The sequence below is a fragment of the Oncorhynchus keta genome, chromosome 10, assembly GCF_023373465.1.
Source record: "Oncorhynchus keta strain PuntledgeMale-10-30-2019 chromosome 10, Oket_V2, whole genome shotgun sequence".
NCBI classification, from domain to species: domain Eukaryota; kingdom Metazoa; phylum Chordata; class Actinopteri; order Salmoniformes; family Salmonidae; genus Oncorhynchus; species Oncorhynchus keta.
Genome location: NC_068430.1, coordinates 61003721 through 61027904, shown reverse-complemented (window position 1 = coordinate 61027904; position 24184 = coordinate 61003721). Strand labels below are relative to the sequence as shown.

Sequence of the window (24184 nt, the reverse complement as noted above, 5' to 3'; positions counted from 1 at the left end):
TTCTCTAAACTATTTGAGAATTTTCCCAATGTCAAACCAGTTGGAAAACATTCCTAGCATTCAATTAAATGTAACCATGTTTGAACTTTTAGGAAACTTTCTGTCAAGGTAATGAAATTCCAAGAAAATAAAGTTAATTTGTCAAGTTCTTTAAATGTGCCGTGAATGTTTCAAAGCCAGGCAACTATCCTGCACCATTCCCAGAACATTGTGGAAAGGTTGTATGTAAAATAACCATAGCACAACCACACTTTCACTAAGCTCTAAGAAACATATGGTTCTCAGAACATGATGTGCTACCAAATTCACATAGAACTGTGTGTTATAATTCTGTATTTCTCTGTCATTGGACAAACTAATAGAATCTTAGCAACCAGGAAACCGTGGAGCGATTTCTGCATATTGCCTCTTTAAGTGAAAGTTAGTATGATCATATGATTGGCATACTGTGTTTGCCGTAGGCTCTAAGTAATCTTGGCATACTGTTTGCTGTGTTGGGTTTTCCACTCCTCCCAGATGCCATCCAGCTCAGTGCTCAGTGGTTGTTTGAAAGAGGACACCACTGCACACAATCCCATTAGTATGAGTTTCACCTGCACCTGAATTGATAATCACATGTAAAAACATTAGTAGGAGCAGTCAATGTATCTTTGATTGCCACTGGAGGGCACTACATCACACTAAACAAGGTGTGGGTGCTCCTTATGGGTAAATTGGGACCAAGTCAAGCCCTGCTGTTCATTAGTAATCAGCACCAATACTGACAGAGATTACAGTTGGGGATCAGAACTGGGTCAAATAGGCCTACATGTAAAGTAATTTAGTTTTCCCAGTACAATGGATCCAATGGAAAAGTCCCAAAAGTGCAAATACCAATCTAAATGAAGCACACACACACAATAAACCATGTAATAAACTATGTAATAAACAGATTACAAGCAGACCTTCAAATGAAGTGTAACAGAAGTATATTTTTTCCAACTGTTAATGGAATGTGCAAGTGACACAGCGGATTGTTTTTATATATCTAAAAAAATAACATTTTTAGAGGAGTAGGATTTTATATTAAGGAATACATAATTGGTTGTTGCAGCTATTTTCATTGTGAATGAATGATCCCCGACTGAGAGACTGGGACCGAGAGACTGAAAAACAGCTTCTATCTCAAGGCCATCAGACTGATAAACAGCCATCACTAGCAGATCCTCTGCTCTCATCCTTCTAGACCTATCGGCTGCCTTCGATACTGTGAACCATCAGATCCTCCTCTCCACCCTCTCCGAGTTGGGCATCTCCGGCGCGGCCCACGCTTGGATTGCGTCCTACCTGACAGGTCGCTCCTACCAGGTGGCGTGGCGAGAATCTGTCTCCTCACCATGCGCTCTCACCACTGGTGTCCCCCAGGGCTCTGTTCTAGGCCCTCTCCTATTCTCGCTATACACCAAGTCACTTGGCTCTGTCATAACCTCACATGGTCTCTCCTATCATTGCTATGCAGACGACACACAATTAATCTTCTCCTTTCCCCCTTCTGATGACCAGGTGGCGAATCGCATCTCTGCATGTCTGGCAGACATATCAGTGTGGATGACGGATCACCACCTCAAGCTGAACCTCGGCAAGACGGAGCTGCTCTTCCTCCCGGGGAAGGACTGCCCGTTCCATGATCTCGCCATCACGGTTGACAACTCCATTGTGTCCTCCTCCCAGAGCGCTAAGAACCTTGGCGTGATCCTGGACAACACCCTGTTGTTCTCAACTAACATCAAGGCGGTGGCCCGTTCCTGTAGGTTCATGCTCTACAACATCCGCAGAGTACGACCCTGCCTCACACAGGAAGTGGCGCAGGTCCTAATCCAGGCACTTGTTATCTCCCGTCTGGATTACTGCAACTCGCTGTTGGCTGGGCTCCCTGCCATTAAACCCCTACAACTCATCCAGAACGCCGCAGCCCGTCTGGTGTTCAACCTTCCCAAGTTCTCTCACGTCACCCCGCTCCTCCGCTCTCTCCACTGGCTTCCAGTTGAAGCTCGCATCCGCTACAAGACCATGGTGCTTGCCTACGGAGCTGTGAGGGGAACGGCACCTCAGTACCTACAAGCTCTGATCAGGCCCTACACCCAAACAAGGGCACTGCGTTCATCCACCTCTGGCCTGCTCGCCTCCCTACCACTGAGGAAGTACAGTTCCCGCTCAGCCCAGTCAAAACTGTTCGCTGCTCTGGCCCCCCAATGGTGGAACAAACTCCCTCACGACGCCAGGACAGCGGAGTCAATCACCACCTTCCGGAGACACCTGAAACCCCACCTCTTTAAGGAATACCTAGGATAGGATAAAGTAATCCTTCTCACCCCCCCCCCCCTTTAAAAGATTTAGATGCACTATTGTAAAGTGGCTGTTCCACTGGATGTCATAAGGTGAATGCACCAATTTGTAAGTCGCTCTGGATAAGAGCGTCTGCTAAATGACTTAAATGTAATGTAAATGTAATGGCGGCTGTCTATAGACATAGATTAGGAATCACTGGCCACTTTTAGAAATGGATCACTAGCCACTTGAACAATCTTCCGTATCTAGCATAACTCATCTCATATGTATAAACTGCACCACACTATTCTACGGTAACTTAGTCACTTTTAAATTGTGTTTACATATTGCATCACCCATTTCATATGTATATACTGTATAGTATTCTATACCACACCACTGACTGTTAAACAGCCAACTCCAGCACATCAGAGGCTGCTGCCGATAGACATAGATTAGGAATCACTGGCCACAAGGAAATTAAACACTAGCCACTTTATTAATGTCTCCATATCTTGCATTACTCATCTCATATGTGTAAAGTGTACTCTATACTATTATACGGTATCAAGTGTCACTTTAATTGTTTGTAAATATTGCATCACCCATCTCATATGTGTATACTGTACTTTATACTCTGCCACTGTATCTCAGTCCAATGCCGCTCTGACATACACTACTGTTCAAAAGTTTGGGGCCACATAGAAATGTCCTTGTTTTTGAAAGTGAAGCTGCCAGTTGAGGACTTGTGGCGTCTGTTTCTCAAACTAGACACTCTAATGTACTTGTCCTGTTGCTCAGTTGTGCACCGGGGCCTCCCACTTCTCTTTCTATTCTGGTTAGAGACAGTTTAAGCTGTTCTGTGAAGGGAGTAGTACACAGCGTTGTACGAGATCTTCAGTTTGTTTGCAATTTCTCGCATGGAATAACCTTCATTTCTCAGAACAAGAAAAGATTAACAAGTTTCAGAAGAAAGTTCTTTGTTTCTGGCCATTTCCAGCCTGTAATCAAACCCACAATTGCTGATGCTCCAGATACTCAACTAGTCTAAAGAAGGCCAGTTATATTGCTTCTTTAATAATAAACAGTTTTCAGCTGTGCTAACATAATTGCAAACAGGTTTTCTAATGTTCAATTAGCCTTTTAAACTGATAAACTTGGATTAGCTAATACAACGTGCCATTGAAACACAGGAGTGATGGTTGCTGATAATGGACCTCTTTACGCCTATGTAGATATTCCATTTAAAAAATAATCCGTTTTCAGCTACAATAGTCATTTACAACATTAACAGTGTTTACACTATATTTCTGATAAATTTTGTGTTACCTTAATTGACAAAAAAAACGTGCTTTTCTTTCAAAAACAAGGAAATTCCGAAGTGATTTCAAACTTTTGAACGGTAGTGTATATGTATATTCTTAATCCCTTCCTTACTTAGATGTGTGTGTTTTTGGGATATATGGTGTGAAACTGTTAGATATTACTTGTTAGATATTACTGCATTGTCTGGAGCTAGAAGCACAAGCATTTCGCTACATCTGCTAAACACGTGTATGTGACCAACAACATTTGATTGGATTTGATATATTGTATCATTAGCCTATATAATATATAACGTTTCTTACTATGGTCATAAAATGTCCAATCAATAATTATGCATAGACTAATAATTGTCTACTAGCTACAATCACATTGAGGTTAATTCAATTGCAATAATATTTTGATAATCCAACAATATTCAGCTCTGATTTTTTATTTACAATCAACCAATGATCCGCGCCTTTGAAAAATCAAATGGTCTGCGGGCGCCCCTAGCGTCCAATAGTAGAACCTTACCTCGTTTTTGTGTGTGCGTGCTGAACAACGCCCCGCCCAGATTTGTATTCCAATGCCTCAGTTTCAGCACTCTCGATTTGCTAGCCTTGAGCTGCCTGCTACATTGACAACTTTCTGTGATATTGCGGAGAGTGGCTACGCGAGCAAGCATCAAAGCCTATAGCCTGCTGCTACCCGGGGAGAGGCGATGATGGCGGCGGCCGTAGAGAGAGGAGGAGTGCGGGCCGCTTTCCTGAATCCAGGCAGCGGCGGCGGGATCGGTGGACCATCCCCGGCACCTATTGCTACTGCTCCTGGAGCCGCGGTTGGAGCAGGAGGCATGGGTTCGAATTCGGGTGGGTCAGATGGTCCCATACCCGTGCCTATGAACCTTTTTGCAACGTGGGAAATAGACCGTTCTTCTCCGAGTTGTGTTCCAAGGTAGGCTAAGCTACTTACATTGCCCAGCACACATGTAATCCTTTTTCTTTGTGAGTGGGCGTCTGTAGTAGTGTTTCCAATTCGGAGTGGTTGTTACATTGTTGTTACAGGATAGCTAGGCTACATTTTTAGGACTGTTCCATGGCAACAACCTCACACATCCATAACTGAATGACATTTGGTTGAGTTTGTTGTTGGTGTAGGTCACTCGGACTAGACATTTAATTGCTCGGGATTTATCAAATCAAAGTCTGTTCTCGTAGTCTGCTTTGTTTGTTTATTTTAAGAATATACGACAACAAAGAACAACATGACGATAAAGCTATCTTATTCCCACAGAAGGTTAGGCTATACGCAGACTGAACAAACGTTTTCTGGACAAAAAAAACATGTAATTGCATAGTCTAAATTGCTAGCTTGTTAATAATAATAGGCTACTTTAGTCTAATAATAGCCTACTTGTATTACTGTTTTGCTCTCCATAGAAAGCTTTTTCCTTTCATAGTTCCCTCTTGACTTTCAACGGGACACTTTCCCGTTATTTAACCGTTATTCTAGGCTACATGGAGTTATTTTCACCGAGTTAAACCGTTTGATATGAATTCCACCCACCCATAGCCTACATTCCAGAGCTGCATGGCAAAACAGACTTGATATGGAGCTAGAAAATCTGTTTGCCAGTCAATGAAACTGCCTCGCGAATCAACAGGGAACTGTCAAAATAAAGGAAACACTTGAGTAAGTGAGGAATACAAAGTATATTGAAAGCATGTGCTTCCACACAGGTGTGGTCCCTGAGTTAATTAGGTAAATAACATCCCATCATGCTTAGGGTCATGTATAAAAATACCTATTGCCCATTATTATCATGGCTTGAAGAAGAGATATCAGTGACTTTGAAATAGGTGTCTCAAAGGAGCATAGGTTGTGTGTGTGTGTCTGTCACCATTTCTCAACCCAATTGCGAACTGTGTAAAAATGGCATAATTCAGATATGACATCATTGTTTTTGCACTATCAACTGAGTTGGTTCAATGTGCCAATAAATCAGCACACTATACTTTTAGTTTTTTCAAATTGCCGGCATCTTGCAGCTTAAAGTGGATCATGAAGGCTGTACTTTGCTAATGACCATAACAAAAAAAAAGAGTGACAGAGAGCAATGTACAATATTGGGAACTTAGATAAACAAGGAATTTGTGGTAAGTGCATGGGGGCCGTCATCTTTATGCACCTCCGTTATTGAACAGCATTTTCCTCCACCACCAACAAAACACCAAATGATGGAATTTCACGTGGAAGAATGGTGTTGCAGAAACTATGACACATTGAACCTGTTCTGGCAGCTCATGGTGGCCCAATACGCTATTAAAGAGCCAGTGCAGTCAAAAACATGATTTCCTCTTTTTTATATATATTTCCACACTGAGGTTGGAATAATATTGTGAACATGATTATAATACCATTTTAGTGTAAGGGTTGTTTGAAAAGACTGCCTGACATTTAAGCCTGTTTTGGTGGGATGGAGTTTTGGCTTTCCCTGTGATGTATTCATTACACCGATTCTGTTGCGAAACGTTTCTTAAACCTAAGAAAATGGAACGAAACTGGGAAGGACCTGCCTGAATTTGGCCAATGGAAGTTCCATTTTACTGTTTGGACTAATGATTACACCCCTGGTGACATTGCCATGCAGTAAATGAGTTAATAGGCCTATTAAACAGAGTTCCAAATCTCTCTGCCATTAACAGCTAATTTTCAGTTTTCCCCTCTCCACTCAGACCGCTCCCAGACAGTCCTAGCAAAATTCTTGATTGAGAAATTGCTCTTTGCTAAGATGCTATCTTTGTTTCTTTTTGACAATTTGTAATTGAAAACAATCACAGTAAGGTACTTCATTGTTACCCAGAAAGGATTTGATATTGAGATACAAATGATTGCATTGGACCTTTAAGGCACCACGTTATGTTGGTGTTTCCTTTATTTTGGCAGTTACCTGTATACAGTATGTCAGTCAGCCTAATCTATTTGCTCTAATAACCCAGAAATCACAGGCTCAATGATGACAGTTGACTTGGCTAATGATTACCCCCAATGGCTCTCTTCTTGTATGTATAGGCTACTTAGCATTGTTTTTCGGCCCAACCCACTTACATTACGTTTAGGCCTATTCACTCAACATTTGACAGCAATTTATTTGCACTGTCACAATGGTGTCATAAACATGTCATAGCATGTTCTTATTTCACCGAATGTCAAGTAACATTGTACAGAACACACATACAGTAGGTCTAGCCACTGTCATAACTCTCTATATGCTTCATTGCCACATTTTGTGATTGATTCAATATCCATAATCCTAACTTTTGAACAAATTGTGCCTGTGTTTTTGCTCTTAGCTAAATGTATATTGTATGAGGTAACAGGCTTGCCAGGTTTTACCTGTTGATTAATGGCACGCCCTCTGTCATTACAGCAGTGACTTTTAGAAATACTTCATGCTTCATACATAAATACATTCTCATAGATTTGATGTCCTTTTCCTCAATGTTCTGTATCATCTTTTTCAATCTATCCCCTTTAACTTGCAATCTTGAAATGTAAGCCCCATGTAACACAAATTCTTCATGTATAATATATATATTTTTTTTAAGTCTACTTTGGCAGAGCAGAGTTGAAAGCGATTAAAAAATGCATATCATCTTATCATATTAGCTTTGTCTTGTTCTCGTACTCGCCTAACACATGTACACATACATTTTCAGTGGCTATGCCAGAAAGTGCCCTGCAGATGGTGAAAAGGAAAGGAAGTAATTGTGTTCACCGAGATGGGTTTTTTACTCTAGTGTCCTATATCCACACTGCCATGTTCTCTTTCTCAGAATTCGTTCTATAGCCCATTACAGTCTTGTGGGTACATATTCCATACAGTCGCTACCCACTCCACAGTAATACACAGTAGCAATACCCCTAAACCACGGTGCATGAAATGAAGAACATCTAGCAAAGATATTCAGCTGGAGGAAAATTACTTTATTATCTTTTTTTAAACAGAGCGCGAAAGTGCATGGATTTTAATAACGCCTTTTATTGAAATTCTAATATAGGCCATTGTCCTTTAAGATCCAATTTGTTCTTTATTTTATGCATCTTTGATTGAACTTTGATTTATCCCCCAAATATGTTTTTTAGAGATACATTTTTCAATTTACAGTTGATGTCGGAAGTTTAAATACACCTTAGCCAAATACATTTAAACTCAGTTTTTCACAATTCCCGACATTCCCTGCCTTAGGTCAGTTAGGATCACCACTTTATTTTAAGAATGTGAAATGTCAGAATAATAGTAGAGAGAATTATTTATTTCAGCTTTTATTTCTTTCATCACATTCCCAGTGGGTCAGAAGTTTACATACACTCAATTAGTATTTGGTAGCATTGCCTTTAAATAGTTTAACTTGGGTCAAACGTTTTGGGTAGCTTTCCATAAGCTTCCCACAATAAGTTGGGTGGATTTTGGCCCATTCCTTCTGACAGAGCTGGTGTAACGGAGTCAGGTTTGTAGGATCCTTGCTCACACAAGCTTGTTCAGTTCTGCCCACACATTTTCAATCGGATTGGGGTCAGGGCTTTGTGATGGCCACTCCAAAACCTTGACTTTGTTGTCCTTAAGCCATTTTGCCACAACTTTGGAAGTATGCTTGGTGTCATTGTCCATTTGGAAGACCCATTTGTGACCAAGCTTGAACTGATGTCTTGAGATGTTGCTTCAATATATCCACAACATTTTCCTTCCTCACAAAGTCATCTATTTTGTGAAGTGCACCAGTCCCTCCTGCAGCAAAGCACCCCCACAACATGATGCTGCCACCACCATACTTCACGGCTGGGATGGTGTTCTTTGGCTTGCAAGCATTCCCCTTTTTCCTCCAAACATAAAGATTGTCATTATGGCCAAAGAGTTCCATTTTTGTTTCATCAGACCAGAGGACATTTCTCCAAAAAGTACGATCTTTGTCCCCATGTGCAGTTGCAAACCGTAGTCTGGCTTTTTTATGGTGGTTTTAGAGCAGTGGATTCTTCTGGCCTTTCAGGTTGTGTCGATATAGAACTCGTTTTACTGTGGCTATAGATAGTTTTGTACCTGTTTCCTCCAGCATCTTCACAAGGTCCTTTGCTGTTGTTCTGGGATTTATTTGCACTCTACGCACCACAGTACGTTGATCTCTAGGAGACAGAATGCGTCTCCTTTAGAGGTCGACCGATTATGATTTTTCAACGCCGATAACGATTATTGGATATAGGGGGCGCTCTTTTAATTTATAGATAAAAAAACGTTCCCGTTTTAAACAAGATATTTTGTCACGAAAAGATGCTCGACTATGCATATAATTGAGAGCTTTGGAAGGAAAACACTCTGACGTTTCCAAAACTGCAAAGATATTGTCTGTGAGTGCCACAGAACTAATGCTACAGGCGAAACCAAGATGAAATTTCATACAGGACGTGCCCCAGATTTTGAATGCGCTGTGTTCCAATGTCTCCTTATATGGCTGTGTATGGGTCACGAATGAGCTTAGACTTTCTGTCGTTTCCTCAAGGTGTCGACAGCATTGTGACGTATTTGTAGGCAAATCATTGGAAGATTGACCTTAAGAGACTACATCTACCAGGTGGCCGCTTGGTGTCCTCCGTTGCAATTATTGCGTAATCTCCAGCCGCGTGTAATTTTAGTTTGCTGCGAGGAGAAACACAGCTGCCACGAATGATTTATCATCGAATAGATATGTGAAAAACACCTTGAGGATTGATTCTAAACAACGTTTGCCATGTTTCTGTCGATATTATGGAGTTAATTTGGTAAAAAAGGTCGGCGTTGTAGAGACTGCATTTTCAGATTTTTGTCTTAGCCAAACGTGATGAACAAAACGGAGCGATTTCTCCTACACAAATAATCTTTTTGGAAAAAATGAACATTTGCTATCTAACTGAGAGTCTCCTCATTGAAAACATCTAAAGTTCTTCAAAGGTAAAATTATTTTAATTGAATGCTTTTCTTGTTTTTGTGAAAATGTTGCCTGCTGAATGCTAGGCTTAATGCTATGCTAGCTATCAATACTCTTACACAAATAGTTGTGTAGCTATGGTTGAAAAGCATATTTTGAAAATTTGAGATGACAGTGTTGTTAACAAAAGGCCAAGCTTGTGAGTGAATATATTTCTTTCATTTCATTTACGATTTTCATGAATAGTTAATGTTGCGTTATGGTAATGAGCTTGAGGCTATAATTACGCTCCCGGATACGGGATTGCTCGACGCTAGAGGTTAATCTGCCAATTCTTTAAATTCATTTGTAATAATGACAATTACAACAATACTGAATGACCACTTATTTTAACTTAATATAATACATCAATAAAATCAATTTAGTGTAATGATATTCGTCTGTTGTTTGAAGTAAGTCAGACCGAAATGCAGCGTGTAGGTTACTCATGACTTTTAATGAAGCTAATACGGTACATGAAATAACGGAAGAAGAAAACAACAAACGAATGAAACTCATACAGCCTATCTGGTGACTAACACTAAGACAGGTACAATCACCCACGAAATACAACGCGCACTCAGGCTGCCTAAATACGGTTCCCAATCCGAGACAACGAGAATCAGCTGACTCCAATTAGGAATCGCCTCAGGCAGCCAAGCCTAACTAGACACACCCCTAATAATACACACTCCCAATTAATACAAACCCCAATACGAAATACAACATATAAACCCATGTCACACCCTGGCCTACCCAAACATATAACAAAAACACAAGATACAATGACCAAGGCGTGACAGAACCCCCCCTCCCCCAAGGTGCGGACTCCGGGACGCACCTCAAGAGCATAGGGAGGGTCCGGGTGGGCGTCTGTCCATGGTGGCGGTTCTGGCTCGGGACGTGGACCCCACTCCATAAATGTCCTAGTTCCTCCCCTTCGCGTCCTAGGATAATCCACCTTCTCCGCCGACCATGGCCTAATAGTCCTCACCCTGATCCCCACATAACTGAGGGGCAGCTCGGGACCGAGGGGCAGCTCGGGACCAAGGGGCAGCTCGGGACAGAGGGGCAGCTCGGGACAGAGGGGCATCTCGGGACAGAGGGGCATCTCGGGACAGAGGGGCAGCTCGGGACAGAGGGGCAGCTCGGGACAGAGGGGCAGCTCGGGACAGAGGGGCAGCTCGGGACAGAGGGGCAGCCCGGGACAGAGGGGCAGCCCGGGACAGAGGAGCAGCCCGGGACCGAAGCAGCCCAGTACTGAGGGGAAGCCCGGTACTGAGAGGGGGCCCAGTACAGAGAGGAAGCCTAGTACTGAAAGGAAGCTCAGTACTGAGAGGAAGCTCAGGCAGGTAGTAGGCTCCGGTAAATCCTGGTTGTCTGGCCGATCTAGAAGATCTAGGTTGACGGGCAGATCTGGCAGAGACTGGTTGTCGGGCAGATCTGGAAGAGACTGGTTGTCGGGCAGATCTGGAAGAGACTGGTTGTCGGGCAGATCTGCAAGAGACTGGTTGTCGGGCAGATCTGGAAGAGACTGGTTGTCGGGCAGATCTGGAAGAGACTGGTTGTCGGGCAGATCTGGAAGAGACTGGTTGTCGGGCAGATCTGGAAGAGACTGGTTGTCTGGCAGATCTGGAAGAGACTGGTTGTCTGGCAGATCTGGAAGAGACTGGTTGTCTGGCAGATCTGGAAGAGACTGGTTGTCTGGCAGATCTGGAAGAGACTGGTTGTCTGGCGGCGCTGGGAGGACTGGCGGCACTGGCGGCGCTGGGCAGACTGGCGGTACTGGCGGCGCTGGGCAAACTGGGAGCACTGGCGGCGCTGGGCAGACTGGGAGCACTGGCGGCGCTGGGCAGACTGGGAGCACTGGCGGCGCTGGGCAGACTGGGAGCACTGGCGGCGCTGGGCAGACTGGCGGCACTGGCGGCGCTGGGCAGACTGGGAGCTCTGGCGGCGCTGGGCAGACTGGCACTTCTGGCGGATCCTGGCAGACTGGTGACGCTGGGCCGACTGGCGGCGCTGGGCAGACAGGAGACTCCGGCAGCGCAGGGGAGGAGAAAGGCTCTGGCTGCGCTAAACAGGCGAGGCGCACTGGACGCGCTGGGCCGACTGGGAGCACTGGCGGCGCTGGACAGACAGGAGACTCCGGCAGCGCAGGAGAGGAGAAAGGCTCTGGCTGCGCTGAACAGGCTGGAGACTCCGATAGCACAGGAGAAGAGAACAGCTCTGGTTGCGCTAAACAAGCGGGAGACTCCGGCAGCGCAGGAGGGGAGAAAAGCACTGGCTGCGCTGAACAGGCGAGGCGCACTGGAGGCCTGGTGCGTGGTGCTGGAACTGGTGGTACTGGCGCGAGGACACGCACAGGAAGCCTGGTGCGGGGAGCTGCTACCGGAGGACTGGTGTGTAGAGGTGGCTCTGGATAGACCGGACCGTGCAGGCGCACTGGAGCTCTAGAGCACCGAGCCTGCCCAAGCTTACCTGGCTCGATGCCCACTCTAGCCCGGCCAATAGGAAGGGCTGGTATGTGTCGCAGCTGGCTCTGCACCCGCACTGGAAACACCGTGCGCTCCATAGCATAACACGGTGCCTGCCCGGTCTCTCTAGCCCAACGGTGAGCACAGGGAGTATGCGCAGGTTTCCTACCTGGCATAACTATTCTCCCTTTTAGCCCCCCCCCAATATTTTTTGGGGGGTGACTTTCCGGTTTCCAACCGCGTCGCAGTGCTGCCTCCTCATACTCACGCCTCTCCGCTTTAGCTACTTCTATTTCCTCCTTGGGACGGCGATATTCTCCCGGCTGCGCCCAGGGTCCTTTTCCGTCTAATATCATCTCCCAAGACCAGAAGTCCTCATATTGCTGCTCCTCACAATTAACAGGGAGAGTAGGCTCAGGTCTGACTCCTGACTCTGCCACTCTCTCTCTGCGCTTTCCCCCGTTACCTACGGTTTTCGCTCTGTAAAGCCGTGCTCTCCTTTTCGATTCCATCCGTGTATAGCCCTCTTCGCATTGCTGTAGGGAATCCCAGGCGGGCTCCTGCACTCGCACTGGGTCGGACGCCCACCTGTCGATTTCTTCCCACGTCGTATAATCCCTGCTTCTGCCGTCCATATCGTCCTCCTTTAGCTCCTGCCAGTTCACACGCTGCTCGGTCTGTGAATCGTGGTGGGTGATTCTGTAATGATATTCGTCTGTTGTTTGAAGTAAGTCAGACCGAAATGCAGCGTGTAGGTTACTCATGACTTTTAATGAAGCTAATACGGTACATGAAATAACGGAAGAAGAAAACAACAAACGAATGAAACTCATACAGCCTATCTGGTGACTAACACTAAGACAGGTACAATCACCCACAAAATACAACGCGCACTCAGGCTGCCTAAATACGGTTCCCAATCCGAGACAACGAGAATCAGCTGACTCCAATTAGGAATCGCCTCAGGCAGCCAAGCCTAACTAGACACACCCCTAATAATACACACTCCCAATTAATACAAACCCCAATACGAAATACAACATATAAACCCATGTCACACCCTGGCCTACCCAAACATATAACAAAAACACAAGATACAATGACCAAGGCGTGACATTTAGCCTCAAATAAATAATGAATCATGTTCAATTTGGTTTAAATAATGAAAAAACAAAGTGTTGGAGAAGAAAGTAAAAGTGCAATATGTGCCATGTAAGAAAGCTAACGTTTAAGTTCCTTGCTCAGAACATGAGAACAAATGAAAGCTGGTGGTTCCTTTTAACATGAGTCGTCAATATTCCCAGGTAAGAAGTTTTAGGTTGTAGTTATTATAGGAATTTTGGACTATTTCTCTCTATACCATTTGTATTTCATATACCTTTGACTATTGGATGTTCTTATAGGCACTTTAGTATTGCCAGCGTAACAGTATAGCTTCCGTCCCTCTCCTCGCCCCTACCTGGGCTCGAACCAGGAACACATCAACAACAGCCACCCTCGAAGCATCGTCACCCATCGCTCCACAAAAGCCGCGGCCCTTGCAGAGCAAGGGGAACAACTACTCCAAGTCTCAGAGCAAGTGACGTCACCGATTGAAACGCTATTAGCGCGCACCCCGCTAACTAGCTAGCCATTTCACATCGGTTACACTAGCCTAATCTCGAGAGTTGATAGGCTTGAAGTCATGAACGGCTCAATGCTTGAAGCATTGCGAAGAGCTGCTGGCAAAATGCACAAAAGTGCTGTTTGAATGGATGCGTACGAGCCTGCTTGCCTACCATCGCTCAGTCAGACTGCTCTATCAAATATCAAATCATAGACTTAATTATAACATAATAACACACAGAAATATGAGCCTTTGTTCATTAATATGGTAGAATCCAGAAATTATCATTTCGAAAAAACAAAACTATTCTTTCAGTGAAATACGGAACCGTTCCGTATTTTATCTAACGGGTGGCATCCATAAGTCTAAATATTCCTGTTACATTGTCATAATTACGTAAAATTCTGGCAAATTAGTTCGCAACGAGCCAGGCGGCCCAAACTGTTGCATATACCCTGACTCTGCGTGCAATGAACGCAAGAGAAGTGACACAATTTCACCTGGTTAATATTGCCTGCTAACCTGGATTTCTTTTAGCTAAATATGCAGGTTTAAAAATATATACTTCTGTGTATTGATTTTAAGAAAGGCATGGATGTTTATGGTTAGGTACAGTCGTGCAACGGTTGTGCTTTTTTTTCTCGCAAATGCGCTTTTGTTAAATCATCCCCCGTTTGGCGAAGTTGGCTGTCTTTGTTAGGAAGAAATGGTCTTCACACAGTTCGCAACGAGCCAGGCGGCCCAAACTGCTGCATATACCCTGACTCTGTTGCAACAGAAGTGACACAATTTCCCTAGTTAAAAGAAATTCATGTTCGCAGAAAATATTAACTAAATATGCAGGTTTAAAAAATATATACTTGTGTATTGATTTTAAGAAAGGCATTTATGTTTATGGTTAGGTACACGTTCGAGCAACGACAGTCCTTTTTCGCGAATGCGCACCGCATCGATAATATGCAATGCAGGACACGCTAGATAAACTAGTAATATCATCAACCATGTGTAGTTAACTAGTGATTATGATTGAATGATTGATTGATTGTTTTTTTTACAAGATAAGTTTAATGCTAGCTAGCAACTTACCATGGCTTCTTACTGCATTTGCGTAACATGCAGGTTCCTCGTGGAGTGCAACGTAAGGCAGGTGGTTAGAGCGTTGGACTAGTTAACCGTAAGGTTGCAAGATTGAATCCTCGAGCTGACAAGGTAAAAATCTGTGTTCTGCCCCTGAACAAGGCAGTTAACCCACTGTTCCTAGGCCGTTCAAAATAAGAAAATAAGAGTGTGTTCTTAACTGACTTGCCTAGTTAAATAAAGGTGTAAAAAAATTTATTATAATAATTTAAACGGCCAAATCGGTGTCCAGAAATACCGATTTCCGATTGTTATGAAAACCAATTAATCGGCCATTCCGATTAATCGGTCGACCTCTAGTCTCCTTCCTGAGCGGTATGACGGCTGCGTGGTCCCATGGTGTTTATACTTGCGTGCTATTGTTTGTACAGATGAACATGGTACCTTCAGACATTTCAAAATTGCTCACAGGGCTGAACCAGTGATTGTCCAAGCTGTTTAAACAATTGTTGGAAAAATTACTTGTGTCATGCACAAAGTAGGTGTCCTAACCGACTTGACAAACCTATAGTTTGTTAACAAGAAATTAGTGGAGTGGTTGAAAAACTAGTTTTAACTTCAACTGTAAATGTGTTTATTGGGTACAACTCCCGTACGGGCTCAGGAGAGACGAAGGTTGAAAGCCGTGCGTCCTCCGATACACAAAAAGCTGTGCGTCCTCCGATACACAACCCAACCAAGCCGCACTGCTTCTTAACACTGCACGCATCCAACACGGAAGCCAGCCGCACCACTGTGTCAGAGGGAACACCGTGCACCTGGCAACCTTGGTTAGCGTGCACTGTGCCCAGCCCGCCACAGGAGTCGCTGGTGCGCAATGAGACAGGGATATCCCTACAGGCCAACCCCTCCCTAACCCGGACGACATTAGGCCAATTGTGCATCGCCCCATGGACCTCCCGCCCAGTTACAACAGAGCCTGGGCGCAAACCCAGAGTCTCTGGTGGCACAGCTGGCGCTGCAGTACAGCGCCCTTAACCACTGCGCCACCCAGGAAGCCCTTTGGCACCCATGTTTTGAAGCCCATTGTTAAGAACTCCCTTAAAATCTGGTCCTAATTCCAAAATCACTTTAGCCTTAAACAAGCAAGCGGCTTCTCTCCATTAACATCTAATCATCTCTTCCCAGCATCACAGATTGACACGGCATTCCAGTTCTGGCATAGGAACAGTCTGGTGTTTTTTTGTGACCTATTTGTTGATAACACATTCGTCTCATTCGATACTCTGAGAGTTGACCATAATATTCCCATTACCCCCTTTTTTAGATACCTACAAACACTCAAGCCTACTAAGTGTCCAGTTGAGATGTGCTTAGATCTTAACCCTTATCTGAAGGGCACAATCTCCAGATTATACGACATAATACAGAACATTAATCCGCCTTCCTTTGCAAATACAAAATCTGCATGGGAACAAGACATAGGTGGCGAGCTACCCGATGAAAAATGGCATAGTATTGAGCGTATCCACACAACATTTTGCATAAGGAATGGGATTATTCAGTTTAAGGTTTTGCACCATCTCCATTACTCAAATGACAGATTGGAAAAAATATACCCAAATGTTGACCCCAAGTGTTTGAGATGCCACCAGAGTCCAGCGACTGTGGGGCACATGTTTTGGTCATGCCAATCTTTGAGTGGCCTCTGGGACCCCAGAGGCATTCTCACATATGTGTAATACAACTGTTAGCCCCAACCCGGTCACTGCCATTTTGGGGGTACTTCCCCTAGACCAGAATGCTACCTCGCTGCTAGCTCACTGCCAGGTCGCCACCTTGTCCTCTTTCACTGGAAGTCTGCAAAGCCGTCCTCCTTTATGCAGTGGGTTAAGTAGGTGATGTCATCATGTCATGGGTCCCAACAAAAGTTTGACTTAAACTGGTCCGCATTAATACAATACGTGGAGAGCCTGTCTATTACTTTGTGTAACTTGCGTAGTTTAGTAAGCAGTCTTGTCTGTTCTAGTGGTCATTTGTGCTGGTAAGAATTTTTATTTCACTTTTTTTTCATTGTTTTTGTTTCTATTACTGTTTGTTTCTGTTTTTATTTCCTATTTAACTTACTTTTATAGATGCTTGGCGGGTGGGTGGTTAGGAGGGAGGGGATGTGATGGGAGAATGAGGGGTTGGGGTTGTACTGTTTTTGTTGTTGTATCTGAAAATCTCTAAATAAAGTTTTAAAGTATATGTAGTGTACGCATATGTGCAAGCATTGGTGAATGTCGGCATTGTATTAGTACATAGTAATTTTTGTGTCAAGTCAAAAAAACAAAATAGTTGTGTTAGTAACTGATATAGATAATAACATGATATATTATTTATTACTCAATCTATATAAAGAAGTGGGCATTTGAGTTTGGACCAATACTGGAATCAATTTAGCCTTTTCTCATAATGAAACTGTTAGTTGTGACCTTCGTAGTTAAGTTTCCCATAGGGACAGATCTAGGATCAATTCAATTAAATAATTCATAAAAATACAAATATTTAAAGGATCCACTTCCCCTCCCCCAGCATTAAACATTAGTGGGAAAATGCAAAACTATCCCAAGATCAGCATCTTGGGGCAATTTCACCATTTCACCAATTTCCTCCATCTTTGGGTGGACTAGTATCTGTTCATCCATAGAAGGACATTCTAGACATTTGAAACGTCCTGTATGTTTAAAAGGAAGAGCTCGGCTTGTCTTCTGTCACATATCTTAGTCCAATCCACCTTTTCATCTCAGGCAAAGGGAACAGAATGGGTAGCCCATTCTAGATCAGATGGGAGGTCAGGGACCTCCACATACACGTACGTGCACATGTGCATCACACACATACACACTAAGGCTTGGAGATATGTCCTAAAAATCATATCTCGATCTTTTCAACGTTATGGGCGATTCACGATATACTGTATCCACGAGTCACTGAGCTTTTCAGTAAGGCCATTCTACTGCCAATGTTTGTCTATGGAGATTGCATGGTCAAATCAAATCAAAGTTTATTTGTCACGTGCGACGAATACAACAGGTGTAAACCTTACAGTGAAATGCCTACTTACAGGCTCTAACCAATAGTGTGTGTGTGAGTGTGTGTGTGTGTGTGTGTGTGTAGGTAAGTAGAGAAATAAAACAACAGTAAAAAGACATTTGAAAATAAGAGTAGCAAGGCTATATACAGACACCGGTTAGTCAGGCTTATTGAGGTAGTATTTACATGCAGGTATGGTTAAAGTTACTATGCATATAAGATAAACAGAGAGTAGCAGCAGCGTAAAAGAGGGGTTGGGGGTGGCACACAATGTAACCATTTCACGACTGTCTTGGTGTGTTTGGACCATTCTAGTTTGTTGTTGATGTGGACACCAAGGAATTTGAAGCTCTCAACCTGCTCCACTACAGCCCCGTCGATGAGAATGGGGATGTGCTCGGGGCTCCTTTTCCTGTAGTCCACAATCATCTCCTTAGTCTTGGTTATGTTGAGGGATAGGTTGTTATTCTGGCACCACCCGGCCAGGTCTCTGACCTCCTCCCTATAGGCTGTCTCGTCGTTGTCGGTGATCAGGCCTACCACTGTTGTGTCGTCTGCAAACTGTGATGGTGTTGGAGTCGTGCCTGGACATACAGTCGTGGGTGAACAGGGAGTACAGAAGGGGACTGAGCACGCACCCCTGGGGAGCTCCAGTGTTGAGGATCAGCGTGGCAGATGTGTTGCTACCAACCCTCACCACCTGGGGGCGGCCCGTCAGGAAGTCCAGGATCCAGTTGCAGTGGGAGTTGTTTAGTCCCAGGTTTCTTAGCTTAGTGATGAGCTTTGAGGGTACTATGGTGTTGAATGCTGAGCTGTAGTCGATGTATAGCATTCTCACATAGGTTTTCCTTTTGTCCAGGTGGGAAAGGGCAGTGTAGAGTGCAATAGAGTTTGCATCATCAGTTTGGGTGGTATGCAAATTGGAGTGGGTCTAGGATAATGGTGTTGATGTGAGCCATTACCAGCCTTTGAAAACACTTCATGGCTACGGACGTGAGTGCTACAGGTAGTCATTTCGGCAGGTTGCCTTTGTGTTCTTGGACACAGGGACTATGGTGGTCTACTTGAAGCATGTTGGTATTGCAGACTCAATCAGGGACATGTTGAAAATGTCAGTGAAGACACCTGCCAGTTGATCAGCACATGCCCAGAGCACACGTCCTGGTAATCCATCTGGTCCCAGGTATGTTGACCTGTTTAAAGGTCTTACTCACGTCGGCTACGGAGAGAGTGATCACACAGTCATCCGGAACAGCTGATGCTCTCATGCATGCCTCAGTGTTGCTTGCCTCGAAGCGAGCATAGAAGTGGTTTAGTTTGTCTGGTAGGCTCGTGTCACTGGGCAGCTCGTGGCTGTGCTTCCCTTTGTAGTCTGTAATAGTTTGCAAGCCCTGCCACATCCGACGAGCGTCGGAGCCGGTATAGTATGATTCAATCTTAGCCCTGTATTGACACTTTGCCTGTTTGATGGTTCGTCGCAGGGCATAGCGGGATTTCTTGTAAGCACCTTGACAGCGGCAGCTCTACCCTTTAGCTCAGTGCGAATGTTGCCTGTAATCCATGGCTTCTGGTTGGGGTATGTACGTACAGTCACTGTGGGGACGACGTCCTCAATGCACTTATTGATAAAGCCGGTGACTGATGTGGTGTATTCCTCAATGTCATCGGAAGAATCCCGGAACATGTTCCAGTCTGTTATAGCAAACCAGTCCAGTAGTTTAGCATCTGCTTCATCTGACCATTATTTTTATAGACCGAGTCACTGGTGCTTCCTACTTTAATTTTTGCTTGTAAGCAGGAATCAGGAGGATAGAGTTGTGGTCGGATTTACCAAATGGAGGGCGAAGGAGAGCTTTGTATGAGTCTCTGTGTGTGGAGTACAGGTGATCTATAATTATTTTCCCTCTAGTTGCACATTTAACATGTTGATAGAGATTTGGTATAACTGATTTAAGTTTCCCTGCATTACAGTCTCCGGCCCCTAGGAGCGCTGCCTCTGGGTGAGTGGTTTCCTGTTTGCTTAGTTCCTTATACAGCTGACTGAGTGCGGTCTTAGTGCTAGCATCTGTTTGTGGTGGTAAATAAACAGCCACGAAAAGTATAGCCGAGGACTCTCTAGGCAAGTAGTGTGGCCTGCAATTTATGACAATATACTCTATACTCTCTCTCTTTGTCATTCAGGTGAGCAAAATCTAGAGACTTCCTTTCGTGCACCAGCTGTTGTTTACAAATATGTTTGGAGAATATCGTGTGAGTCCTGCTTGTTGTAGATGTTGTTAAAATCTTTGTCTAATCCGAGGTGAGGGATCGCTGTCCTGATATCCAGAAGCTCTTTTCTGCCGTAAAGATACTGTTGCAGAAACATTATGTACAAAATTATTTCCAACTATCGCGAAAAACCCCCACATAATAGCACAATTGACCGTAAAACGGCGGCCATCTCCTCCAGCGCCATCTGTGCTCGATTTTATACACCTGTCAACAATGGTTGTGGCTGAAATAGCAAACGGAAAGGTGCACATAGAAGGAGCGAGGGAGACAACCCAAAAGACGGAAACCTCAAGGAAATAAAAAGTATAAAACCCTTTATTCTCGCGATACAGGCATTTGAAGCTTTGCGCAAAAACATACATTTGAATGAATTGAATGAATTCAATATATCACCCAGCCCTAATACACACACACACACACACACACACACACACACACACACACACACACACACACACACACACACACACACACACACACACACACACACACACACATTGTCATTTAAAAAAAACAATGTCTCTGATATACCGCTCACACACACACCCCAACCACGGTTTCTCCTCAGAAGGGAGAGATAAATGATGGAGAACCCATCCAGGAATAGATGGACCCACAGTAATTAAATGTGTGTGCTGAAATCAAGTTAGCCAGCCACTATTATTCATGTGGTTTCATTGGTGTTTAATTGGTGCAGGACCCATTATTTCTTATGGAGTGGGCTAGCTGCGTTTAAGATGGATGGGGTTGACTTAACTGAATGTGCTGTACGATAGGAAGTGATCTATTTAATACTGGAAGTGACAAAAATGCTATATAGGCTAATGTATAGTACGATAACCAGCGATTCTCAAATGCGTCCTATATGGAAAATGGAATGGGTTTCTCAACTAATACTCACAAAAAGGGGTTGAACTTTGTGGCCATCGCCCTTTAGCTTTAATCTTTTTCCCTTCAATTTTAATGCTTAAAACATCAACCTACAGAATCCACTTAGTTCAGTAATGAAGCATGGCACTTTTGTAACCAAAGAAAAATCTACTCTATTACTTGATCTGGCGCTGAGCGCAAATCCCTGATTAAAGATCCTGATTCCTTATCCCCTGTCAGTGGATTTGATGTCTTTATTCAGCTGGTGCTGATCTCTCCCTCTACATTCACATTTTTGTCATTTAGCAGACACTCCTATTCAGAGCGACTTAAAGTTAGTACATTCATCTTCAGATAGCTAGGTGGGACAACCACATATCCTAGTCAAAGTAAGAACATTATTCCTCAATAAGGTAGCTAGCAGTAAAGTCAGTGCTAGAAGAAAAAAAAGTATTTCTCTGTCTCGCTCTGATTCCTCTTCAATATTTAAAACTACTATGGTAGGCAGACCTCATGCGGAATTAATTGCAATTTGAAAGGGAGTGCTTACGGACCCTGGCTGTGCTCGTTTTTTATACCGTGCTCTCTCTGAAGGCCAACTACTGGCTTTAAGGCAGATAACCAAACCCCACGGGTTTGAGTAAATTGTGAGTTTCTGATGTCATTGCCTCAGACCCCTTTAATGTGTGGAATGGAAGATGGTCAGAGCATTCACCCTCCTGACGCTAACCTAGTTAGCATACGATACACATACGTTGTTGAATGCCAATGCCTTTGTCATTGTGTTGTTATTTGTGGCCTGTTTTTGTGCTGAATATTTCCAAATCTGGTCCTTGGTCATCAAAAATGCCAACATATTATGCACATTATGCTTTTTTTTTGTTATGCTGTCTGAGCTATAGTGGACAATCGCTTGTGTATTTTTTTTCAAATCAGCTTTTGGGGCGTGTGTGTACGTGCATGTGTATCCAAGTGTAAGATGCCCAGCTTCATATTGTTAGGAATTACCAAAAAGGCCTCACCCCAAATCAGAAGCACATGCTCTCTTTTCCAAAAACTAGCACAGAACTTTGGCAATCACCTACAGGATCTTTGTTGTGCTTTAGAATATGTGTGTGTGTGTGTGTGTGTGTGTGTGTGTGTGTGTGTGTGTGTGTGTGTGTGTGTGTGTGTGTGTGTGTGTGTGTGTGTGTGTGTGTGTGTGTGTGTGTGTGTGTGTGTGTGTGTGTCAGGAAAATAGTCTGGTCTAGTGGGGATAAGCTGAGGTTTACAACCCCTGCTGTAGCATGTGTTTCTTTCTGCAGCTGTTTCGACGCCAGAGTGCTAGACAGCTCAGCTAACATTTGGGTGCAATGTGAAACCAGGGCGTGAGCTCCACTCAAAGCCACTACAGCAGAGCAATAGAGCACCAGCCGTTCAACGCTATAAAGTTGGACTTACTAGTAGTAAAACTGTTGTTCCTCAGTTCACAGATATTTTGTTGGTAGTCCTACTACACCAAAAATACGGAATTGAAAAATGGCTTACCTGTGAACGGTTATGACTCATTGCAAATTCAATCAACTAGCCACGTTGACACAAGAAAATCATACATTCAAATGTTTGTTGAAATAAGCAAGGAAACTACGTTGACTCAAACAATTTCTGCCTGGGTTGAGACAGTTTGGCTGCTTTCCGCCATTAAAGGAAAACACCACCCAAAAACGATCAATTAGTATTTGTTTCATTAGTCCATTGTTGATATAGTTCCAAAAAGTTTTCAAGATGTATAACTTTTAAAAACGCAGCATCATATGAGGCACTCTGCATCATATGATTCAAAATGCATCATACCAGCTGTATTTCTGTATTTGGAAATAAATTACATAGCCAGAAGTATATGGATACCTGGGCATTGATATGGAGTTGGTCCCCTCTTTGCTGCTACAACAGCCTCCACTCTTCTGGGAAGGCTTTCCACTAGATGTTAGAACATTACTGTGTGGACCTGCCACAAGCATTAGCATCAGCCACTAGCATTAGTGAGGTCAGGCACTGATATTGGGCGAACAGGCCTGGCTCGCAGTCGCCGTTCCAATTCATCCCAAAGGTGTTTGATGGGGTTGAGGTCAGGGCCAGTCAAGTTCTTCCACACCGATCTTGACAAACAATTTCTGCATGGACCTAATTTTGTGCACAGGAGCATTGTCATGCTGAAAAAAGAAAAGGGCCTTCCCCAAACTGTTGCTACAAAGTTGTAATTGTAAAGAATGTCATTGTATACTGTGGCATTAAGATTTCCCTTTACTGGAACTAAGGGCCCTAACCCGAACCATAAAAAACAGCCCCAGACCATTATTCCTCCTCTGCCAAACCTTACAGATGACACTATGCATTAGGACAGGTAGCGTTCTCTTGACATCCATTGGCGGCGAGCTTGACACCACTCCAGCCAATGCTTGGTATTGTGCATGGTGATCTTAGGCTTGTGTGCAGCTGCTTGGCCATGCAACCCCATTTCATGAAGCTCTCAACAAACAGTTGTGCTGACATTGCATCTACAGGCAGTTTTGAACTCGGTAGTCAGTGTTGCAACCGAGGACAGACTATTTTTACTCACTACACGCTTCAGCAATTACCTGTCCCGTTCTGTTAGCTTACAGTGGGGCAAAAAAGTATTTAGTCAGCCACCAATTGTGCAAGTTCTCCCACTTAAAAAGATGAGAGAGGCCTGTAATTTTCATCATAGGTACACTTCAACTATGACAGACAAAATGAGAAAAAAATCCAGAAAATCACATTGTAGGATTTTTAATGAATTTATTTGCAAATTATGGTGGAAAATAAGCATTTGGTCACCTACAAACAAGCAAGATTTCTGGCTCTCACAGACCTGTAACTTCTTCTTTAAGAGGCTCCTCTGTCCTCCACTCGTTACCTGTATTAATGGCACCTGTTTGAACTTGTTATCAGTATAAAAGACACCTGTCCACAACCTCAAACAGTCACACTCCAAACTCCACTATGGCTAAGAGCAAAGAGCTGTCAAAGGACACCAGAAACAAAATTGTAGACCTGCACCAGGCTGGTAAGACTGAATCTGCAATAGCTTGGTTTGAAGAAATCAACCGTGAGAGCAATTATTAGGAAATGGAAGACATACAAGACCACTGATAATCTCCCTCGATCTGGGGCTCCATGTAAGATCTCACCGCGTG

The 24184-nt window shown here is 43.8% G+C and overlaps 1 protein-coding gene across 2 annotated transcripts in view; it reads left to right on the top strand.

The window, feature by feature from the left end:
* Positions 1 to 4182: 4182 nt before the first annotated feature.
* Positions 4183 to 24184, top strand: part of LOC118389124 (phosphofurin acidic cluster sorting protein 2-like) — a 97186-nt gene continuing 77184 nt past the window's right edge. For both annotated transcript variants that reach the window (XM_035778905.2, XM_035778904.2), the window contains exon 1: positions 4183 to 4566. In XM_035778905.2, the coding sequence (XP_035634798.1) occupies positions 4334 to 4566 (233 nt within the window). In that variant the 5' untranslated portion in view covers positions 4183 to 4333. The remainder of the gene's footprint in view (positions 4567 to 24184) is intronic.